Source organism: Rhincodon typus, chromosome 2, assembly GCF_021869965.1.
Source record: "Rhincodon typus isolate 14 chromosome 2, sRhiTyp1.1, whole genome shotgun sequence".
In the NCBI taxonomy this organism is placed as follows: Eukaryota; Metazoa; Chordata; class Chondrichthyes; order Orectolobiformes; family Rhincodontidae; genus Rhincodon; species Rhincodon typus.
This window is the reverse complement of record NC_063333.1, coordinates 54,759,025-54,782,042: the sequence shown is the minus strand read 5'-3', so window position 1 is coordinate 54,782,042 and position 23,018 is coordinate 54,759,025. Positions and strand designations below refer to the sequence as shown.

General features: G+C 40.7%; 1 protein-coding gene across 1 annotated transcript in view; it reads right to left on the bottom strand.

Annotated features, from left to right (window-relative positions):
- The window catches only part of LOC109916385 (E3 ubiquitin-protein ligase HECW1-like), a 419,523-nt gene that overhangs the window by 180,414 nt on the left and 216,091 nt on the right, over window positions 1–23,018 (bottom strand). The window contains exon 10 of the mRNA XM_048617591.1: window positions 19,317–19,418. Within this exon, the coding sequence (XP_048473548.1) occupies window positions 19,317–19,418 (102 nt within the window). The remainder of the gene's footprint in view (window positions 1–19,316; window positions 19,419–23,018) is intronic.

Below are 23,018 nucleotides of genomic sequence, written 5' to 3'. Positions count from 1 at the left end.
AAATAAACCAGTTGAGCCATGTCCCACCCAGGTGGATGAGAGACAGTGCAGAAGGGTGCTGAGGTCAACCATCTCAAAGGCTCAGACAGCCGGAGAAGGATCATTTATTTTTGTCACTGTCACGTAGGACTCTATTTGTGACTTCGGTAAGGACTATTTCCGTACTGTGGCAAGGACAGAAAAACTGGACAGTTTCAAGTGTGGAGTTTCAACAAAGATGAACATAGATCTAGGAGGTGACACCATATTCAGAGACTTTGGGGAAGAAAAGAAAGGATGGCATTATGCAGTAATTTGCAAGAACAGAGGAATCTATAGTTACTATGAGACGAGACGTGATACCAGCAGATTTGAAGGAGAGGGAGATTAACAGTTCTCTCTCCTTAGATACAATCAAGCAGTTAATAACAGAGCGTACAATTGAATATTAGTATGCTAAACACTGACATAAGTCAATAATGGCTAAAACTCTGCTAGTTGTTAAATAGTGCTCTATCCTGGCCATGTGCATCCTACCTGTACTGAGAGTGTCGTCTGCAACATCATTTTGGCTTGTCATTTCTCTGCTTCTTAGCGTGCAGATCATATCCGATTCCTCATTGTAGCTGAAGTTCTTATCAGAAAAAAATTGTCTGGTCAAGAGATAGTGTGTCGCATGCACAGACACTGCATACCTAATCAAAATACTGCAGACCAGCAAAATACGACACACCTTAGTAATGAAACATTTAGCAGAGATGGGATCTGAAGTTGCCCTCTGCTGGATTTAAGTTGTCAGAACACCATCATTTTATTATTAAATCCAGTTTTCAGTATGAAATGGAAGCAAATGGCTAAAGGGATAAAGAGCTGGTAGTTCTAATTGCTGTATTCAATGCTCATTTGTAAAATATTAATGTTACAGTTCCAGTTAAACTGTTTGAATAGCTTCTTTCTTTCATTAATCTTTGGTCAAGTAAAGTAAAACTGGCCTGTTGAATTATTTCTGGATTTTCAAATGGCAGTGATATTGGTGGAGAAGCCCAAAGTGAAGAATAACTGGTTGATAATTCTAATCTGCACAATATCCAGAAAGGTATTGCCCAATGGTGAGCATTGTGAGAATTAGCAGGATGTTAGCTGCTGATGGTTTTGCTGTGGCAAGAATATTGCCTATCCCGGAGAAGTGCCCATGACCCTGACTGATCTTCTTACTCCGGATACATCAGAATCCAGTCAGATTGTATCAAGGCTGCAGAACAACTTGAAACCTAGCGCAGTATAGAATTGCGGGGAGTCTCTGTATTTGTCTTTCTTGAACGAGTCACTGTTCTGCTTTTCAAAAGCATAAACAAACAATGGTGCCATGGCTTTGCAATCAGACACTGGCGATTTTAAAAGTTAACCTCATCCTGAGAGGAACCTGTAACCCCCTCCATGTCGCTATGTTTCAGGAATGGAGGGAGGGAGACTGGTGATGTGGGACTGTATGCCTAGACACAGCCATTCACGACTTGAATACCAGGGTGAAGCTCTGTTCATAAAGAGTAATATTTTGCTAACTCGATGCTAATGATTGAGACATATAGAGTGGAAACTTATTGGGATCTGAGCAATAGTAATGGTAAGCTGTGAGGCAGAGTTGGGGAACAAGTACAGTGAGAGCCATCTCAAGCAACTTGTATAATCTCTTATCTATTCACAAGCCACGAGGTGAGATTCTCAATAAGCAACATTCGAGTTTCTAATTTATGGTGATCATTGCTTGTTAAACACTGTTAACAGCTGAACTTGCTTTAGTCATACTCAGCCTCTAAATACTGAATGAGCCATTTGCTCTGAATGACCTTCATGTTGGAAACTGGAAAATAAAATCTCAGGGCACGCTCCATGAGTACCGAACATATCCCCCTAAGTATGTGGACATTGGCATCCAACATGTGGCAGCCTCTAAGAATCCTCAAGTCACATCTCCGATCCATGTACAGAATGCCACTACACTACAGTGCTGCAGTTTGGGCTACACCCGCAACTCTCATTATAATGCTGCAGCAAGGACACTATGTGCTCAGGGACACACAACAGCTCATGGATATTGGACCAGATTTCATCTCTGGGCTCGTCATTTGCTCTGATAGCACCCTGAGCTGACCTGGATGCTGACAGCATTCCTGCCTTGCATTCTCTTTTTGTATTCTATTCCTGGAGATACCAGATGCATATTACTGCAGCTTTTGCTCAGGGGGTCCTAGCAGAGTAAGTCAAGGGCAGCCTCTGATGCCAGTCCGTGTTTCCTTGGGCTGTTCAGACTCAGGATATTCTCCTCATAAGGGATGAGGAGCCAAATGGTGGGCAGTACACCAGCCATCATGACTGTTTCTGCTCCATGGTGAAGCGTTTTCCTCCTGGAATTGGAGACAGGTAGATATGATGGAAGATGAAAGTGGATGGCAAAGCTATTACTAATGGCGCAGGGAGGGAGGTGCCCTGAGTGAGTGAGTAGGCAGCTCAGAGGGCATACAGGGTGAATGGTGTTGTGGGTTGGGGCCAGTGACAGTGAGTGAGGGAAGACGTTACAGATAATAGTGAGACTGGTAGAGCATGAGCATTGGTGAGAGGTGTGTACAATAGCTGAGATAAAGTGGGTGTGAAGTACCAGAGAGAAGATGGTGGCATTTACCCTGGCAGAGTGGAGAAGATCATTGACCTTCTTCCTCCATTGCTGGGCATTCCTCCAGAAGGCCAAGAGTGCTTTAGCCCAGGTAATAACCTCATATCAGGCTAGCACAGTCTGATGTAATGGCCTCTGTTACAGATCCTAGGGGAAGAGTTCTACCAAGGTAGGACTTATGCAGTAAATGGTAAAGTGCTGAGGAGTGTTATGGAACAGAGGGATCTAGGAGTACAAGTACATAGTATATTGAAAGCAGTGTCACAAGTGGACAGGGTGGTGAAGAAGGCATTTAGTACGCTGGCCTTCATCGGTCGAGGCATTGAGTGATATTACAGTTGTATAAGTTGTTGGTGAGGCCTCACATGGAGTATTGTGTACAGTTTTGGTCACCCCGTTACAGGAAAGACACAGATAAACTGGAACGCGTGCAAAGAAGATTTACGAGGGTGTTGCCAGGACTAATAGGCTTGAGTTATAGGGAGAGGTTGGCCAGGATAGGACTTCATTCCTTGGAATGTAGGAGAATGAGGGATGACCTTACTGAGGTGTATAAAATCATGAGGGGCATAGATAGGATGAAAGCATACAGTCTTTTTCTCAGGGATGCGAATTGAAAACTAGAGGGCATAGGTTTAAGGTGAGAGGAGATAGATTTAAGAAGGACCTGACGGGCAACTTCTTCACACAGACAGTGGTGCGTATATGGAATGAGCTGCCAGAGAAAGTAGTTGAGGCAGGTGCAATAGTAACATTTAAAAAACATTTTGATAGGTACATGGATGGGAAGTGTTTGGAGGGATATGGACCAAATGCGGGCTATTAGAACCAACTGATTAGGCACCATGGTCAGCACGGACCAGTTTGGGCCAAAGGGTCTGTTTCCATGCTGTATCACTCTATGACTCTATGACTTAAGAGGAAGTCTGCGTCTGCTCCAAACTGTCCAGCAGGACCTCCAGAACCCCATCCACAAAGCAAGAACCAACACACCCACCCCAACCCAGCAACATTCCCACACCCACTTCCCCCTGCAGGAGCAAATGTCAGGCACTGTGCAGGGCAGCTCCAGATTGACAGTTCTTGTCCAGGTACATAACAGAGTTACAGACAGTGCGGGCACAAGGGATACAGTGAACTCCAGGATATCTAGTGAGTGGTTCCAGGAATGTAAGATTCAGTCTAGAAGATCCTGAGGGCACTTGACAGGTTCTATGTGGAGAATCTAGAAGTGGGGCCACTGCTTAAAAATTAAGGTTTGTCCATTTAAAGAGAAACCAGGCAAATTTGTTTCTCTCTGAAGTTCGTGAGATTTTAGAACTCTCATCCTGTGGAGGTGATGGAAGCAGAGTCCTTGAATATTTCTAAGGCAGAGATATTTCAACAGATGCTTGTTAAATAAGAGAGTGCAAGTTTGTGTTTACAATGATATCAGACATGATTTAATTCAATGCGCAGCAGGTTTGAGAGGCTGAATGGCCTACTCCTGTTCCTAGCTTGTATGTCCTGCATGCAACATTTAGTTCATTAATTACAGATTGTAACCTCTGCCTCCTTTTTGTTTTGTATTTTTTGCTTTTGTTTTTGGATGGCTACTGTTGGAAATGACCATTTTCCATTAACAGCCTCTCTTGACACTTCTTTAGTTTCTTTACTTGCACCTTTATCATCCCTTTCTGCCTCAAATCATCATTCTTGTCTTTTAATCTCTCCTTTTCTCTTCTCTATCACACACCTTAAGCCCTTTTATTCTATCCTCCTCCCCCATTTCTCTGGCTCTCTAACGTGTTTTAAATCTGTAAGATCTCATATTTTCCAGTTCAGGACAAAATTCAAGATCTGAAACATGGGGTCTTTTATTCTCTCCATAGATGCCACTAGACTCAATGATTATTTCCAGTACTTTCTGTTCTTATTTCAGATTTGCAGCGCCTGAAGTATCTTCGTTTCCTTGCTACCCTTAAAGTTTGTTTTCTATTGCATTACACATGGTCTGAAGCTTTGCCTGGATATTTGAAGTGCTGTATTTACTAACATCCTATTCTGTTTTTTATACTCAGTCTTCATTTAAATTCCATTCATTATATAAATATGGGACACACCTATTTACCTATTTGTAATGTCTCTAATTCACTCATGTTCACTCAATTGCACAACCAATTTAAATTCTTTTGCAAATCTTCAGCTGCATTATTTACAGAGCATAACTCAGCTTGTAAATAATGCCAAATTTCAGACTGCTTATTCTACTGGTACGCCCATTATGGTGATAAGATTAGACTTTCATAGTTCTATCTCTTTCTCCCACTTTAACCTCATGAATGTTTTACAACAACTGTGTGCATTCTTAATACTTGGTTGGATATATGAGCCAAGAATATCAAGCCTCACCCCCATATGGTTCTGGCTTTATGCCACAGATGTGAGGAATTAAATGCATACTGAAGGTTTAACCTGACACATCAGATTACACGTTTCATTCTAATCCCCACAAATCCTATTCAAGGAATACGTTTTTAAATTCCTGGTTCCTGAGGCACAGTCTTGCTCTGTTCACCCAAATACCATCACCTGAGTGAAGCATACTTAATGCTGTCCCATTTTAAATAAAGCAAGATAAAATCTCCATTTGAGGTAAGAACAAAAGAATGTTAAAGAGCCAGAGACCATACAAATATCATAAAACAAATGCTTACTGCTCTGTTCTTCTGTAAAAAAAACTGATAAACTACATGATTTATTCACGGGGCATTGCTGCCAGTGTCAAACCAAAGTCAACAAGTAATCATTTGTTTTAACAGGAAAGTAAAGACAAATAACTAAAGACAAATGGAGTGAGGAGACAAAAGATACAAATACATAATTAAAAGTAAGTATCAGCTACAAGCCACTGAAGAGAAGGAATTTCACGGGACTTGGACAAACTAACAAAATCAATCTCAACAGCCTGGCTCAAGGAACAATGCTTACATCCCAGTTTAATTGTTCACCTGAACATGTGATTCTGGCTTCACTGGAATGTCTTGAAAGGAACATTAATATTTACTTCCTAACAGGATATACCCTTATTTGCTTTCGCAGAAATAATTTTAATATTAAGCAGAATCTGGTCAAAATCTGAAAATGAAAAGCCCACTGTCACACATGACAAAGGCAGGGTTTGACATGGGTTACGTTTAGCTTAGAGGTGATGGTACAACATGGGAGGTGTCCAATTGGCCTACTCACAATAGCCCAATGTTCTCTTTAAGCTGTGCAGTGTATGACCATACAACTATCCGAAATATGTTCTCCAAGGAATGAATATCTCAAAATCAACATTCCCTTTAAAGTTGTCAGAAAGAGTAGAAAGCCTGACAACTGGAAGCAGTTTAAAATTCAGCAAAGAGGACCAAGAGGTGATTAAAAGGAGAGAAATAGGCGGTAACAGTAAAGTTGCAAGGGAACATAAAGCAGGCTGTAAGACCTTCCACAAGTATGTAAAAAGAAAAAGAGCTGAACACAGATGTAGGCCCCTTATAATCTGAAACAGAGAATTGATAATGAAGAAGAACAAAGAAAAGGTAGAACAATTAATTAACTATTTTACAACTGTCTCCACAAAAGAAGGCATAAATAATTTCCCAGAAGTGCTAGGGAAGCAAGGGTCTATTCGAAAGGAGGAAATGAAGGATATTAGTATTAGTGAAAACATAATGTTGGGGAAGTTAATGAGGATGAAAGCTCGTAAATCCCCAGAGCTTGAAAATCTACATCCAAAGGTATTAGGCAGGTGACCATGGAAATAATAGATGCGTTGGTTGTCATCTTCCAAAGTTCTGTACATTCTGGAACATTCTTGGCAAATTGGAGGATGGCAAATGTAACTGCACTCTTTAAAAAAGAAGGGAGGGAGAAAAATGGGAATTCCAGACCAGTTAGTCTAACATTAGCAGTAAGGAAACTATTTGAGAATATTACAAAGAATTTGATAACAGTACACTTAGAAAATACCAGTAAGATTATACAGAATCAACATGGATTTATGAGTTGTGTTTGACAAACCTCCTGGAGTTTTATGAGGACACAACTAATTGAATAGTTGAGGTGAAACCAGAAGATGTGATATATTTGAATTTTAAGAAAGCCTTTAATAAAATTCTGCATAGGAGGTTAGTGTGCAAAATCAAAGCACATGGGATTGGTGGTCATATACCAGCATGGACTTAGAACTGGCTTAGAGACAAAAAACAAAGAGTGGGAATAAATGGGTCTAAATGGAAAGCTGTGACCAGTGGGGTACCACAAGTGTCACTACTTAGGCCCCAGCTATTCACTCTATATATCAATGATTTGGATGACCAAATCAAGTTTAATATGTAAATTCACCGATAACCCAAGGGAGTTTGTGTGGTGAGAAGAATGTAAAGAGGATCAGGTCGATTTAGACACTCTGAGTGTGTGAGAAAATGCGTGGCAGATGCAGTATAACATGGATAATTGTGAAATTGTCCAATTTGGAAGGAAAAACAGAATGGTAGAGTATTGTTTAAATGGTGATAGATTGGAAAATATTGATGTACAAAGTGATCTGGGTGTCCTTGTACAGCGGTCACTGCAAGCAAGCATATAGATACAGCAAGCAATTAGGAAGGCAAATGGGATGTTGGCCCTCATTGCAAGAAGGTTTCAGTACAGGAGTATGGGCGCAGTGTATAGGGTTTTGATATCATGTGCAACATCGCTTTCCTTACCTAAGAAAACATGCCATAGAAGCAGTGCAGCAGAAGTTCTTCAGACTTATTCCTGGGATATCGATTTTGTTGTATGAGGAGAGATTGAGTCAACTGGGCCTGTGTATTCACTGGAACTTAGAAGAATGAGAAGGGATCTCATTGAAACCTATAAAATTCTAACAGCCCTGGATACAGGGATGATAGCTCCCTTGGTCAGAGAGTCCAGAACAAAGGGCTGTGATCTCAGGATACATGGTAGACCATTTCAGACTGAGATGAAGACAAATGCTTTCATTTAGAGGGTGGTGAACCTGTGACATTCTCTACCATACAAGACAAAATTACTGAATATGTTTCAGAAAGAAATAGATGGATTTCTAATAGCTAAAGGTGGCAAATGGTGCAGGAAGAGTGTGGGAGTATGATGTTGAGGTAGACAATCAGCCACAATCATGCTGAATTGTTGAACAGGCTTTATGGGCCAAATGGCCTACTACTCTTTTTTCTATGTTTCTATTTCAAGATGCAAAAATATCAACAATACAAAGAAAAATTCATGGAACCTTGTTATATACACTCCTACCCTGATTGCCCTACTATTAATTTCAATTTGGAAAGAAGGTGGCATAGTGCTAATGTCACTGAATTAGTAGTGCAGAAACTGAGCTGAAGTGGCTGTGGAAAAGAAGTCGAGAGCATGCATATGATGACACATGGCACTGAGTGTGGATCTCAGGATGTGGCGAAAGCAGCTGCCTGTGGAACGTTGAACATTGTAAAGATACCTATGGTCCTGGGCAGATTCAAAGCACAAATGATCTTGAGTTGGAATCCATATAGGGTGAGTCTGAGCCGGAGGCAATCACTTGAGGAATGTGATGTGGCCATGGACAGTATCTGAGGGAGGGTCACTTGACTCAAAACGTTAACTCTGATTTCTCTCCACAGACCTGCTGAGCTTTTCCCAGCAATTTCTAATTTTGTCTCAGCTGATGTCCTGGGCATATGGGTTTGGAAGCCATCATGGCAGGTGGCAATATTTAAAGTCAATAAAAATCTGGTATAAAGGGTGACCATGTAGTCATTGTCAATTGCTGTAAAAAACTATCTGAAGAAGGGTCACTGGAGCCAAAGTGCTAACTCTGCTTTCTCTACACAGGTGCTGCAATGACCTGCTGAGTTTTTCCAGCAATTTCTGTTTTCGCTTCTGATTTCCAGCATCCGGGTTCTTTGGGTTTTTTGCTGTAAAAATCTACCTGGATCACTAATGCCCTTCAGGAAAATTAAATCTACTGTCCTTAGTTGGTCTTGCTTATATGTAACTCCAGAGCCAAAGCATTTAGGGCAAATAAGGATGAGCAATAAATGCTGGCCTAGCCATTGATACTCATATTCCACGAATAAATGAAAATAAAAAGGAAAACATATGTAATGTAATGTGCAGTCAGGTTCTGTTGATCATTTCATACCATTGGCCTAAATTTCAAACATACTCCAGGGATTTTTGCATAGTTTGGCTTTAAAAGGAGACCCTTCCTGAAACTATTTTTTAGGATACATCTAAACGTCAGGTTGAAACAAAAATAGAAATTGTTAGCAAACTCAGCAGATCTGGCAGCGTCTGTGGGTAGAAAGCAGAGGTAACGTTTCGAGGCTGGTGACTGATGAAGCTATAGGGAATGGGGTCACAGAGTAACTGTACTAGGTTTAAAACTTAACATGATTGTGGACTGTGTAACATAATGGGAATTGTCCTTTTCCTCCAAGTACAGTCACTGAAATTGTTCAAATAGAGCCATGTCAAGTGATTTTGGATCATATTGAACTGATGGGTGAATGAGTATGACTCCAAGCATAATGGCCTGTCTTACCATGCCCAGGATATAGTTATCCAGAGGAAGGTCTTGTGGTGCAGTGGTAGTGTCCCTATCTCTATGCCAGATGCTATGGGTTCAAGTCCCATTTGTCCTGGAGGTGTCTTGTGAAATACACAAACAAGTTGAGTAACATAACTTTTGTTACATTCAGTAATTCCTATTGCTCCTCACACACAAGAATGTAGATCTCATCTTAAAATATGGTTTCAATGGTGAACAGATCCAGGAAACCTTAGCTGAATGGTAAGTGAAGACTAGTGACAGTAAACAATGAGACTAGCCCTGAGATCTAAACCTAGATTTGGGGTAAGTAGCCAGAGTGAAGCTCAGTGGTGGTCACAGCTGCCTTGTGCCAGATGTCAAGGCACATGAAGGTACTGGACCTCAACATGGGAAAGCCACCCTAAAGTTGAGGAAACTGCAACAGACAGAAAAAATCTATCAGCCACAGTAAGCAAAAATTTACAAATGAAAACACTCAGAGACAGAAAAGGAACAAGCCCCCAGAAAATACACCAATGACAAGCATGTGAAGAAATAGGATGCTATCCAAACCTCGAAAAGACTCCTCTGGCAGGAACCCAACCTCGCCAGTTTTATAAGAGAATTGTGAGTGCAAACAGAGAGAGCAGGATAAGGCTGCAGTGGCAGCATGGAAAATTAAACACAGATCACAGTAGTCTATAGGAGACCTAGCAGAAGGGGGTTACAGAGGGATAAAATAAACATTTCCTGGTGCATGTGACAAGCCCACAACAAGATTTTGATGCCATTGATAGTACAGACCTGCAGGATGAAATGTAGAGATTTAGTAATTGGCAGATAAACTGTTTTGAATTCGATATCAGAGTAGGTGTATCATCCTTTTGATGCTACTCTATGGTAAAGGCATGAAATCTTTAGACTGTTCACCATTCAGCTTTGGAACTTGGGACATATAAGAATTAAAGTAAGAGGCCAGATGTGTACTACACCTCACTATAAAGGAGAAAGGATGAAAGATACCTTGCAGCTAATTCATAATCATCACCATTCTTTATTAAGTAGAGCTGTTTGTCTAGTTTTAGATATTCTTCAGCTAATAGACTCTAAACAAAATTCAGTCCTTCTAGAATGGAAAGCCAGAATGTTGCAGGGAAGAGAGGAAGTAACCTTGCATTTGTATCATAACAATAATAATGACCCATAACCAACTGCCCATCAAGCACTGATTAACTCCATAGGTTTGATTATTTAAAACAGTAAAACATATAATAAGGTAAAAGCAGACATTACTACAAACCAGAGGTAGTAGGAACTGCAGATGCTGGAGAATCCGAGACAACAAGGTGCAGGGCTGGATGAACACAACAGCATCATAGGAGCATTACTACAAACCAAGTGATTTCTGCGCTGAGCAGCTGATAAGCCCAGAGCAGACCAATTGGCAGGCAGAATCTGTTTACATGGAGTCTGTAAGGTTAACCCTCTTAAAGGCAAGATACACATACAGCAAATAACAATTTCACTAGTAAAAGCAAGTAAATATTTAACTATTTGTATTATCACAAAATATGAGACATCAATATTTCTGGTGTTGAAAAAAGATCATGAATGATGTAAGGAGGAGGTATTGTAGCTTCAACAAATTGAAGACCAATCAGGGTGAAAGGTGTCATGCCTGCACAGGAAGAAGCCATGCAACAAATCTTAGTGACCATGCACAGAGAACATCAACATGAGCTTGGCATGTTCAGAGAAAAATGTCATTCTTCAGAAAAGGCCCACCAAGAAATAGGTCATCTTCAAGTGATTAATAGAGATTACTTTTCTATTGGATATATTCCGAAGTCTAAGATAGATCGTGTCAATGTTCAATGTTGAAAACTTGTGAATCTGCATAGATATAGCTGAAAGTTGTAAGAGATATCCATCAATAAGTTAGAGCTCTTTCTCTGCAAAAACTTACATGACCAGATTATTGAACTCAGAATGCCTTTGCAAAATTTAAAACTGAATGACCTTGAACAGCTCAGAGCTCAACTGAAATTAGCACAGTCTAACTACCTCAGCGAGAATACTGAAAGGGAAAAGCTGTTAATAGCTAAACAACACAACTAAGCCTTGCAGACTGAAAATGAGAAGGTTGCAGAAATTTCACTCAGACAACTAGAATTCTCACTCAAGTGGCACAACAGAAAGAGGAATTTTTTTTTTCCTTTATTCATTAATGGGATGAGGACATCACTGGCTAGGCAGCATTTATTGCCTATCCCTAATTGCCCAGAGGGCAGTGGGCAGTTAAGAGTCAACCACATTGCTGTGGGTCTGGAATCACATGCAGGCCAGACCAGGTAAGGATGGCAGTTAGTGAACCAGGTGGGTTTTTCCCCTGACAATTGATTCATGGTCATCATTAGATTCTTAATTCCAGACATTTTATTGAAATCAAATTCCACCATCTGCCATGGTAAGATTCAAACCCAGGTCCCCAGAATGTTATCCAGGTCTCTGGATTAACAGTCCAGCGATAATACCGCTAGGCCATTGCCTCTGTTATAGAAACGGTTACAAAAATCCAGGATCAAGGTGAGTGACTACCTGAAGAAAACTCTCTGTGCAGCTAATGAGTGATGATCTAGTTTTTCAAATGTGAACAATGGAGACAGAGCGAGCGAGAATCATTTTCCCCTTCTTAATGACAGAGATTACCTGTGGTAAGAGGCTGTCTGCAAATATGGGTAACTCTCAAGAATTCCCTTCTGTCCTGCTTTGGCATGATAGTACTGCTGTGCTTTCTCACAGAGTTCCTAAAATGTCATTGCCTGTACCTCATCAGCCTCACATTGCAACAAGTGTCAAAGTGACATCATTGCCTACAAAAACAAACAAGCACCTGTCCCAGAAGTAGTGGAGATGTCTTCCTCTCCTTGTCTCAGAAATAAATAGGTTCTTGATTAGTAAGGGGATCAAGAATTTCACTTCCTTGTCTTCCTTTTCAAGAGACTGTGATCATTGGAATTATAGAATCCCATGGAATAGTATTAAGTTCAGTGCGGAAAGAGGCCATTTGGTCCATCGGGTCCAAGCATCCCACCCAGTCCCACTCCCACACCCTATCCCTATAACGCTGCATTTCCCATGGCTAATCCACATAGCCTGCACATCCCTGGACACTATGGGACAATTTAGCGTGGCCAACCCACCTAATCTGCATATCTTTGGACTGTGGGAGCAAACTAGAGCACGTGTAGGACACTCGTGCGGACACGGGGAGAATGTGCAAACTCCACACAGACAGTCAGCCGAGGCTGGAATTGAACCCAGGTCCCTGACACTGAGGCAGCGGTGCTAACCACTGCGCCACCGTGCCAGGGAGAAGTCAGGAGAATGGGGTTGAGAAACATTTCAACCATGATCAAATGGCAGAACTGACTTAATGGACCAAATGGCCTATTTCTGCTCCTATTTTTATGGTCTTATGGTCTCTAGCATGACCTTCAGAACTCCCATTATTCTTCTTCTCATCTATTATATTTGCTCCTAGCTCGGAGAGTAAAACAGATAGAATGGATAGTGAGAATTAGAGTCTTGGAATTTTCTCCTTTGAAATAGTTTTTCTTTGATTGGTCTTCATTCAAATCTACATGTGGCTCACAGGTCAAAGATCAGTGCTGTCAGTAGCTGTCGTTCTATCCCACCAATTTGTAAGTTGTCCAAGGAAATGTCAAGAGAGCGCAGAAGACCTACATGGTCCATGAAGAGAATTGAGTATGCTGTCAGAAATTAGCCCCTCAAACATATGAATTCTGTGCAGGGTGCTGAGTGGGGGAAGTGGATGTGCTGTGGGCTGTGGAGAATAAATGTTCAGTATTCCTGGGTAAGTATTCATGTAAAAAAAGGGCAAAGGGGGAAGAAGTAAAGAATTAAAACCTTATTCTGGGTATTATTACTGACCATTTGTAAAAGGAGCTTTAACATAGAAACATCAGATCCTGTGCATCTGAAGCTATGGTCAGGCTCCTGATAAGACCTCTTGTCTTATCATCCTCTGTATACAGTTATGTTCAAAAAAAACTGTTGTTCACTCACAATAAATCTCATCTTAACTACAGACTGGAATTTAGTTATTTTTCTCTGTGTTTTACATAAACTGAATTAAGGAACAAACTCTGTTTCTCATTAGGCGGATTTAATCATTTAATAGTTAAGTTTGTTGCATTGAGCTATGTTAGACTCAAATACTGCAAGTAACCACAGAAGATATTCAGCTATACTGTTCTTTATTGACAAAACCTTTCATCTCCTTTCACGTCAGTTTAAAAATGCTTGCAACATAATTTTTTAACTAAATTTTCTTTCCTAATAAACTGCACAAAGGAAAGTTTGTTGAAAGAGCATAGTGTTCTTGAGCTCTGAGTGGCTGGTAACTGGTTTACATAAGTTTATGGGGGCAAAAGTGCAGCATAAAACTCTCACAGCTAATCTTTTTTTATGTTGGCAGAGATATCAAACAAGAACATTTGACAAAGGCAATTAAACATCAAACATATTTGTGAATGGGATTTCCGTTGCATGAATAGAACTTCAATTTAAAATGTGAAGATGTAAAATTCAAAAGAACTCCCACTCAGTCCCAAAGAAGCCACTTATGGAATATATTGTTCCCATACATACCAACACAAAATTCAAAAGGATATAGAAATTCCATAAAGACAACTCATTTAACAAAAACACACAAACAGTCTTGAATATAGCACCATGACTGTAAGGTGATTGAGGAAGTTAAATTCATTTTTATTATAAAGTGTCAAGAATTTTTAATCTTTTTGAATTATATTTCACAATTCAATGTTGTTTCGTGTGGAAGCCTGAATTGCAGTGGCTTTAATATGACATATCATAGAGGTAAGTAAAATGAGAGTAGAATCTGACTTGTCTTGCCTAAATTGCATTTACACTAAGTTATACTGTAGGGTACAGAGAAGTGACACCTTCATAGTGTCTTGCATAGAATATCAGACTACATGGTGAAATATATCTTAAAAATACAAATCTCATCTTGAAAGGGAAGTGAGAATTAATGGCATTAGTCTCCTAGCATACTTTGTGCTTCACACTCTTCAGTATATTCTTAAGTGTTTTGTATTCTGCTAAATTTCTGTGTTAGAGACCAAAAATAACGAATAGGAAAGCTGAATACGAGAGAAGATTCGATGACAACGCAACATCTTTGACACAGGACACATTTCTGACATACCCAGAGCTCCAAGGTTTTCCTTACAAGGCTATCTAACATATAATTGGTAATTGCCTTGAATGAGGTGGATAACAGTCCCAGAGAGAGTGAGACAGGGCGGAATCTTGTGATGGTACCAGGAGTCTTGCCTCCCTGCTGGACAGTCAATGAGGCACCCACACTGGTTCCGTTTTCAATGAATCACAAGCCAATCGCAGGCTGTCATGAGGTCCTTTCCCAGCAACGGGCCTTTCCCAGCGCCAGGAGGTCTTTCCCAGTGGTGGGTCTTTCCTAGCAACAGATCTTTCACTGGAAACAAGTCTCCCGAGGCAAAAATCTATCGAGTGACTGCTAGTGTCTATTAAGTGACTGGCAGCTTTCTCACCATTCGTGAGTCATGGCTGCTACCAAACGACAATTACTGAAGTCTCAGGATGTGAAGAAAATCATAAGAGAGGTTTCACAAGTGGGGGTCATGGAATATGTGCTGTTGGAGGGTGTGGCAGGGTGTGTATGTGGTAGTCAGCAGCTAGGGCAGCTAGTGGCAGGCAAAGGGCCACCCCTTCCTGATACTGGATCCCTCAAACTGACAGCAAATCCCCCTTCCCCTCTTAAGCCCCATAAGACAACAAACAGCCAGGGTTTACCTGATGTGCGAGGCCCTTCTGCTGCTGGGTTAATATATTTTCTAATCACTTATTCAGAGACATTATGACGTACCTCTGGAGCAGGTGGGACTTGAATTTGGGCCTCCTGGCTCAGAGATTGGGGGGACTAACACAGCACCACACTGTGTTGCTGGGTTAATACTAGCAGCAGCAGCAGGACGAGGTCCTTAAGTGATCACTAATGTTCACTTAAAGGCCTCAAACTAGTGGAATAAATGTAGGAAAAGTTGTTACCCCTCTACAGGGCTCTAGTGAGAATGCATCTGGAGGATATTTTCTTAACCATTTTGTTTAGAGATTTTTTTAAATGGCTCCAGAGCAAGTGGGACTTGAACACAGGTTTCCTAGCTCAGAGTTAGGGACATTATCACTGCACCACAAGAGCCGTTAGAATGCATCTGGACTACTATGTATAATTTTTGTCACCTTAATTAAGGAAGGATAAAATGGCATTAAATTCAATGCAGCGAGTTTCATCCTTGGGATGAAGGGTTTGTTTTATACAGAAAGGCTGAGCATGTTGGTGTGAGTTTAGAAGAATAAGAAGTGGTTTATAGAAACGTTTAAGATCCCAAGAGGATATTTTCCTCATGGAAGAGTCTATAACTAGGTAAAAAAAAGGGATCTTCTATTTAAGACGGAGATGAGGTTTTTTTTCTGTGGGTTGGTGGTCTGTGGAAATCTGCTCCTTAGAGACTTGGTCTATGGAGACTTGGTCATTACATTTACTCAAAGCTGAATTATATAGATTTTTGAACAATAAGGAAGTCAATGGTTATGAGGGTGGGGGAGGTAGAGGTGGGTGACGCAGAGGAAATTGAAATTAAGGCCAATATCAGATCAGCTACGATCTCAGCAAATGATGGAGCAGGCTTAAGGGGCTGAATGGCTCACTCTTGTTCCTAATCCTTGTATTCTAGTCTGATTCATATTTCACTAGCATTTATTTCTATCCTTATGAATTGTAATTTTCTCTTGTTGATACATTTAATTCTCTTCTTTACTGCCAATTTGTTATCCTGAATAAGTTCAGCTATTTCATCTCTTGTTTTTCCCTCTCTATCTTTTCAAAACATTATACCCTGCAATGTTTTGTTTCCTGTCCAAATTTTTCTGCAGTTATCCCACAGCAATCTCTATTAAGTCTGAATCCTCCCAATGCAGGTTGCCTCCATTTCCCCTGTTTCACTGTAACTCTGTGTGTGTACTCTTCCCCATTCATTTTAATTAGATTTCTTCTCATGTTAATATCAATAATTTTTTTGGCTCCTGTTCTGTAACTCTGTTCTCTTACCATCAATGTCCTCCCTTGCATTATTCTTTCTGATACTCTCCTTTCCAGACCCTTCTTCAGAAATCCCCCCATTTCTGAAGAATGGTGCCGACTCGAAACGTCAGCTTTCCTGCTCCTCTGATGCTGCCTGGCCTGCCGCATTCCTCTAGCTCCACACTGTGTTATCTCCAATTACAGAGTTTCCTATTAATCCTACATTTCTATCTTGCACTTCCACCCATCATTCCTGTCACACCCTTCCCCACCTTGCTCGAACGACATTCCAAACAATTCTGTCCTCTCTCACATTGTGCCCGTCCTCTGTTCAGACTTTGTCTTCACAAGTTGCGAGTACATCATACATATTGGACTGAACCAGTGTGTACAATTTTGATAACTCTAATTTTGGGGTTCTTTGTTAGTTTGAAGTAACATATCAGGATTTTTCCTTAGCCATTTTTATAAAGAGTTTAGTTTGAACTTCAGCTAACAAGACAATTAACAGCAAGGCACCTACTTGCAAGGAACTGATCTTGCTGACTTAAATGATCTTAGAGGAGCTGAAAAATCTAGCTTTATGAAATTATGTTTGTTTGATTACACTAGATGCATTTCAAAGCATGTTTGTCAATTTTAAAAAAGAAGAAAAATTTAGCAGCTTGAGCAGAGTTTTCTTCAAATCAGAGCCATGTATTTTTAGTAGGTTTTAGTTAGCTATTGGCTTTGGCCTATCAACCATGTATATGTACCAAAACAACTGTATTTAAAAAAACACATTCTTGCCTGACCTTCTGCTGGAAACATTGGTTCTTAATTGCCTTAGTATTCGTGTGAATATTTAGATCTACAGCTTGTGATCATGGGTGGCACGGTGGCTCAGTGGTTAGCGCTGCTGCCTCACAGTGCCAGGGACCCAGGTTCAATTCCACTCTTGGGTGCTTGTCTGTGTGGAGTTTGCACATTCTCTCCATGTCTGCGTGGGTTTCCTCCAAGTGCTCCAGCTTCCTCCCACAGTCCAAAGATATGCAGACTAGGTGGTTTGGCCATGCTAAATTGCCCATAGAGTTCAGGGATGTGTAGATTAGGTGTATTATAGGAAGATGTTTCTGGGTGGGATGTTCTGAGGGTCAGTGTGGACTTGCTGGGCTGAAGGGCCTGTTTCCACACTGTAGGGATTCCATGATTCTATTTGCACTATTGATAAGAAGATGTAACATTGTTTGTGCAACTCCCTTGCATCCAGAAAGATGTGTAATTTGTTTACCCAATTAAACAATAACTCTTGAGATAAGAGGTGGACATTTGTCTCAAACTGTGTGACTCTGGTTACTCAGGTGTGGTGATAGCAGATGACAGTCATCTTAATGAAAGGGTTAATTCAAAGTGTTTCCTACTAAGGCATGGGGAAACCTTTGGAATCAGGGTTACAAGTTGAAAGCTCAGAGTCTTTGGTTGGCATTGTTTTCAAGGCTTTTATGGTGTAATTCTTCAAAGACACATTTCAATGTAAGATCATTTCAGAGGCAGGAGAAGAAAGGGAAAGGTATAATCTGTGCTGACAACATTCAAGAAATCCTGGGCCTTGAAAGCTAAGAAGCTTCCATGTCATCTTTTCTGCTTGTTTTTTAAGGTTGCTAAGTAATCATAAAATCTTATCACAGAAATTCTCTTTGACTCATAAATACTTGTTATTCGTATTGTGTTAGGTCAAGTACAACTGAGGACCTCATTGTTATAAATTGAGAATTTGGAACTGAAGAATTCTTAAGTAAAAGGGTTTTATACCGCAAAACCCCAAAGTCTTATAACTGTCCTATCCTGTGCTCCAAAATATAGCAGCTATATGATAGGATAGAGACTTCAGTAGTTAAAAGTGTACATTTTAAGCCTTTTAAGCCTTTTTTGTGGCAGTTTTCTTCATTTGTACAGCAAATACTAAAATAGCTTTTCTGACTCCAGCTGACTGTGATGAAAATTTAGGAGAACGTAGATAACATTAATCAGAAAAAAGTCCATTTTAAAATGCCACCTGTTGGATGATAGTTGCCTCATATATTTGCAACCCAGTGAGACTGGTGTTTTTGTTTGACCAGGATCGTATATGCATGATACTGATCAATTAGCTTAGAGCAAAGGCCACTGGAACAGATTAGCAGAGTCTCTGGCAAGTTGATTAAGTGTACCAAGGTTTGAAAGGTAGCCAGCCTAATATTCAAGGAGTGGATCATGCATTAAGAAACAAGATAATTCCTGCTGTTTTCCCTTAGTGTATCTCCCAAACTGATAATAAACCACAGAGTGATATTTAAAAACATTTCAAATGCTTCTACCACATGGAGATCTAAGAGAACTATTCTAATGATCTCTACTGAGTAAAATAAATTATCAACTACACTTTCAACCTCTGAGGTTTAGGGTTGAGTAATGCTCTGCTAGCTAGAAAACTGAAGACTATTATGAATTGTATTCATTGTCAAACTCCAGGGGCCTGTGTAAATATGATCACCATGTAATGCAGAGCAGACTAATTCATCTTGTGTGTGCTTAGGTTCATAACTTATCAAACTGTTCTGCTTGAAAAAGAAACTGATATTTTTGCACTTTATAATCATTTTGTTTGTGAAAATGTCTTATCCTCTGTTAAACATACAATTTGATAGTCTGTGCATAAAACACGTCTTCTGTCTTTGATACACAGCGAAATTTGATGAAAGAAATGGAGAACCTTTACCCTACTTTGGTCTTTGCTCAATTCTCCCTCTCTTGGGAAGATCTGCAAGAGATTTTCTTCATCACCTTCTAATTAACCCATTCAAACAATCAATTCTGAATCAGTCAACTCCAAACTATTAAGTTCAAGATGTTTCCTATGCTGATAACACAACCGAATAAAGTCAAATAAAACAAAATCTTACTGGGAGGAAGGGGCTCATCGATGGTGGGGTAACGGTTGGTATCTTGTCTCAAAGAGGGCAGCTGACTTATTGTCTGAGCACAGTGTGGTAAAGGGTTATCACCTACAAGAGGAAAGATGTATTTAAAGTAAAACAATCATTTTGTTTCAACTTCAATAGATAAACTTTTAGAATTTTCCTCTGTCCCTTTAATGTTATTAAAATATCAGCGCAAACAAAAAGCTGGGAAACCATATTAATGCTGATTTCTTGGTAACAATACTGAGCAAGCAAAACCATAATCATCAACTTGGCTGCATTTTAATTATGATTGGTTTTAATAGAATTTCAGAACCACCAATGGGGCTATTAAACAAACACTTGGCAGACATACAGAGCAGAGTGTGTCCACAGTAGAAGTTAACAAAAATGTGGAAATTGCTTGGAAAATTGATGGATGTACATTCCCAAAAACAGGAGTGGTTGCGTAGAGCATTGGAATTCATATGGCTGAATTTTTCCACTGGTTTCGAGACTCTGATGTCTGAAATTGTGCAAGGCCTTAATGTGTTTGCAGGAGCAACTTTATCTTTGAAGGCCTCCTAATTAGCAGCCTCCACATTCAGTGTCCAATTCATTTCAATGTGTGGAGTCAGAAAGTGGGAGGTTCAGGCAGAGGACAACAACATTGTCTAGATGGCAGACACACCAAAAAAGGCAAGCTCTGCTACAGAGGAAGGACACTTCAAAATGGCGGCACCCACAGAGGTCTCACTGTTCGGTGATGAGAAACATTATTAAGTAACTAAGAAACATAAAAGTACATATGGTATTCCCAGAAGAGAACCTGCAACTAGTCCTAGACGCATGAAAATTGCTGCCCTTGATGTTGCAAAATTAACTCGGCCATCCATAATCTCCTGGTGAGAAGCAAATTCAGCAACGTTGCTGGGTTCTCAACTCAGAGTGGACTTCTATGATGTCAGTAATGTTTCTGTATTGTGGTTAAAAAGCCCTTAATTGGAGCTTTAATGGCGTCATTCTATGAAGGGAACTTTTGATTCCTCTGGTAGCAAAGCACTCAGAAAGGAGCACCAAGATAGGACATCATGAGCAAGCCATCTAGAAAGATTTTCTTGGTCCTCCAATCTCTAAAGCCATCTCCATCAGACCAGGAAAATGTAGCACATTATCTTAGAATAAAGGGGTAATGGGCAGGAAAACATGTATTCAATGCAAACACTGACAATCATAGTATGAGCTACATTGCAAAATTTATTCATTCCTGGGGGAATCTTCTGTGTAATGGTAAAATCCCTACCTCTAGGTCAGAAACTCTGGCTCAAGTCCAGTTCAGTAAATGATGACCACCAAAATTGCAATCATAACTTGGCCAAACAAGTTGACCAGTGGACTGTAAACTCTTCCTCATGCCTGATCCCTGGCAGTAGGAGCTGGAGATTTTTCTGGTCAGCAATCCTAAAAAAGGCAATGGCATACCAGCGCTATACTTTGCTAAACATTATCATGGACCAATCCAATGGAAGTCCATGGTCATTTATGCCTGTTAGAACATGGTACCTGAAATGGACAGAGAGAAACCTATTCCTGGTGATCGAACATCCTTGTGCTCCTTCCCAATGGCTGGCTTTGCATTTGAAACCAAATAGATATCAACAAAGGACCATTTTTGTAGACCTCGAGCATAGATATTGGCAAAGATAAAGGACAATATGTAACTTATCCGCTTAGTCTTTCTACAGGGAGATAGTACTGCCAGATGAAATTGTTGCTTACCTGAGCATCTAAATCTAGGACCTTTGCAACATTCAGAGACAAGAGATATACAAGTTATTTCGAAAGAACAGTTCCTTTTAGGATTTGCCATGCTCATTAAGGAAATAAAGGCTTATATAGGGCCTTGGAGCTCAGAATGTCCCAGTGACTTACAATGGATTAAGACTTTCTTGAAGTGTGATCATTTTAATTTAGGAAATGTAGCCCCCAATTTGGGCACAAGTTCCCATAGTCAGTAATGTGTTAATGACCAGGTCATTTGCTTTAATGATATCTGTCAAGTGATAAACGTTGCCTGGGTCTTCACAGGAACTCCCTCGCTCTTCTTTAAATAGATTGGATGTGATACATCAGTCTGAAAGGCCTTTGTTTAATGTCTCATCCAGAAGGTAGCAACTGCGAGAGTGCAGCACTTCCTTAGTATGGCACAGAAGTGCGATCTTATGATTATGTGTTTGAATTCACAACTTTTTCTGTCTCTGAGGCAAGAATCCTACCATTGGCCCAAAGCTGACATCTACAACAAGGTGACGACTGTTTGTGCTGGTGAATGCTACTTACTTTGGACAGCGAGTATCACTATCAGGTTCTCCCAGATCAAGTTTAACAGAACTTCAAACACTGCAGCACATCCGGGAGGGGGAGAATTACCTGGACGCTTTGTTTCAGGAGGCAGTCAAACCTGGTAGATTAAGTAATTCAAATTCAGTTAGTGATCAGGGACAACAGGGTGTGACTGCAAGTGAGGCAGGTAGGGGGATCCTGAGTTCAGGAGTGGAGCAGCCTCAGCTTTTGACCTTATCCAACAGGTACGAGACACTTGCTCCCTGTGTGGATGAGGAAAAGGGCTGCGGGGAGGATGAGCCAGCTCACCACGGCACCATGGTGCAGAAGGCCATTCAAGAGGGGGGAGCAAAAAGACAAGTGGTAGTTAAAGGGGATTCTATAGCTGGGGGGATAGATAGTATCCTTTGCAAGCCGGATCAGGAGTCCCGCATGGTGTGTTGCCTGCCCGGTGCCAGGGTGCAGGACATCTCTGACCGGCTTGAAAGGATACTGGAGCGGGAGAGGGATTATCCAGTTGTTGTGGTCCACGTTGGGACTAAGAATATAGGCAAGGCTAGGATGGAGGACCTGTTTGGGGATTATCGGAACGAAATTAAGGAACAGGTCCTCGAGGGTCATAATCTCCGGATTACTGCCCAAGCCACGTGCAAATTGGCTGAGGGATAAGAAAATTAGGGAAGTAAACACGTGGCTAAGGGAGTGGTGTGGGAAAGAGGGTTCCATTTCATGGGGCATTGGCATCAGTTTTGGAACTGGAGGGATCTGTACCGATGGGACGGTCTCCACCTGAACCGATCTGGAACCAGTGTTCTTGCGAAAAGGATAAATAGGGTGGTCACTAGGACTTTAAACTAGTGAGTTGGGGGGAAGGGAAAGGGAAAACGACAGGGAGTATGATGGTAAATAAAAAGGTAAGCAGCAAGTTAGCATGTGTGCAGGAGGGTTTAAGTTCAAGGCGGACTATGAAAGAAGCAAAAAGGAAGGTAACTCAGGAGATATTATTACAGATGTTGGAAATCATGAGGGTAAGAAAGCTAGCATAAAGGCACTTTACCTGAATGCTCGTAGCATTCGTAACAAAGTTGCTGAGTTAACGGCACAAATCATCGCGACTGAATATGATTTGGTAGCCATTACGGAGACATGGTTACAGGATGGTCATGACTGGGAGTTAAATATCCAAGGGTACCACACCATTCGGAAGGACAGACAGGAAGGTAAGGGTGTAGCTCTGATATTCAAGGACGACATCAGGGCGGTGCTGAGAGATGATATAAGTTCTATGGAGAATGAGGTTGAATCCATTTAGGTAGACATTAGAAATTCTAAGAGGAAAAAGTCACTGATAGGAGTAGAGAT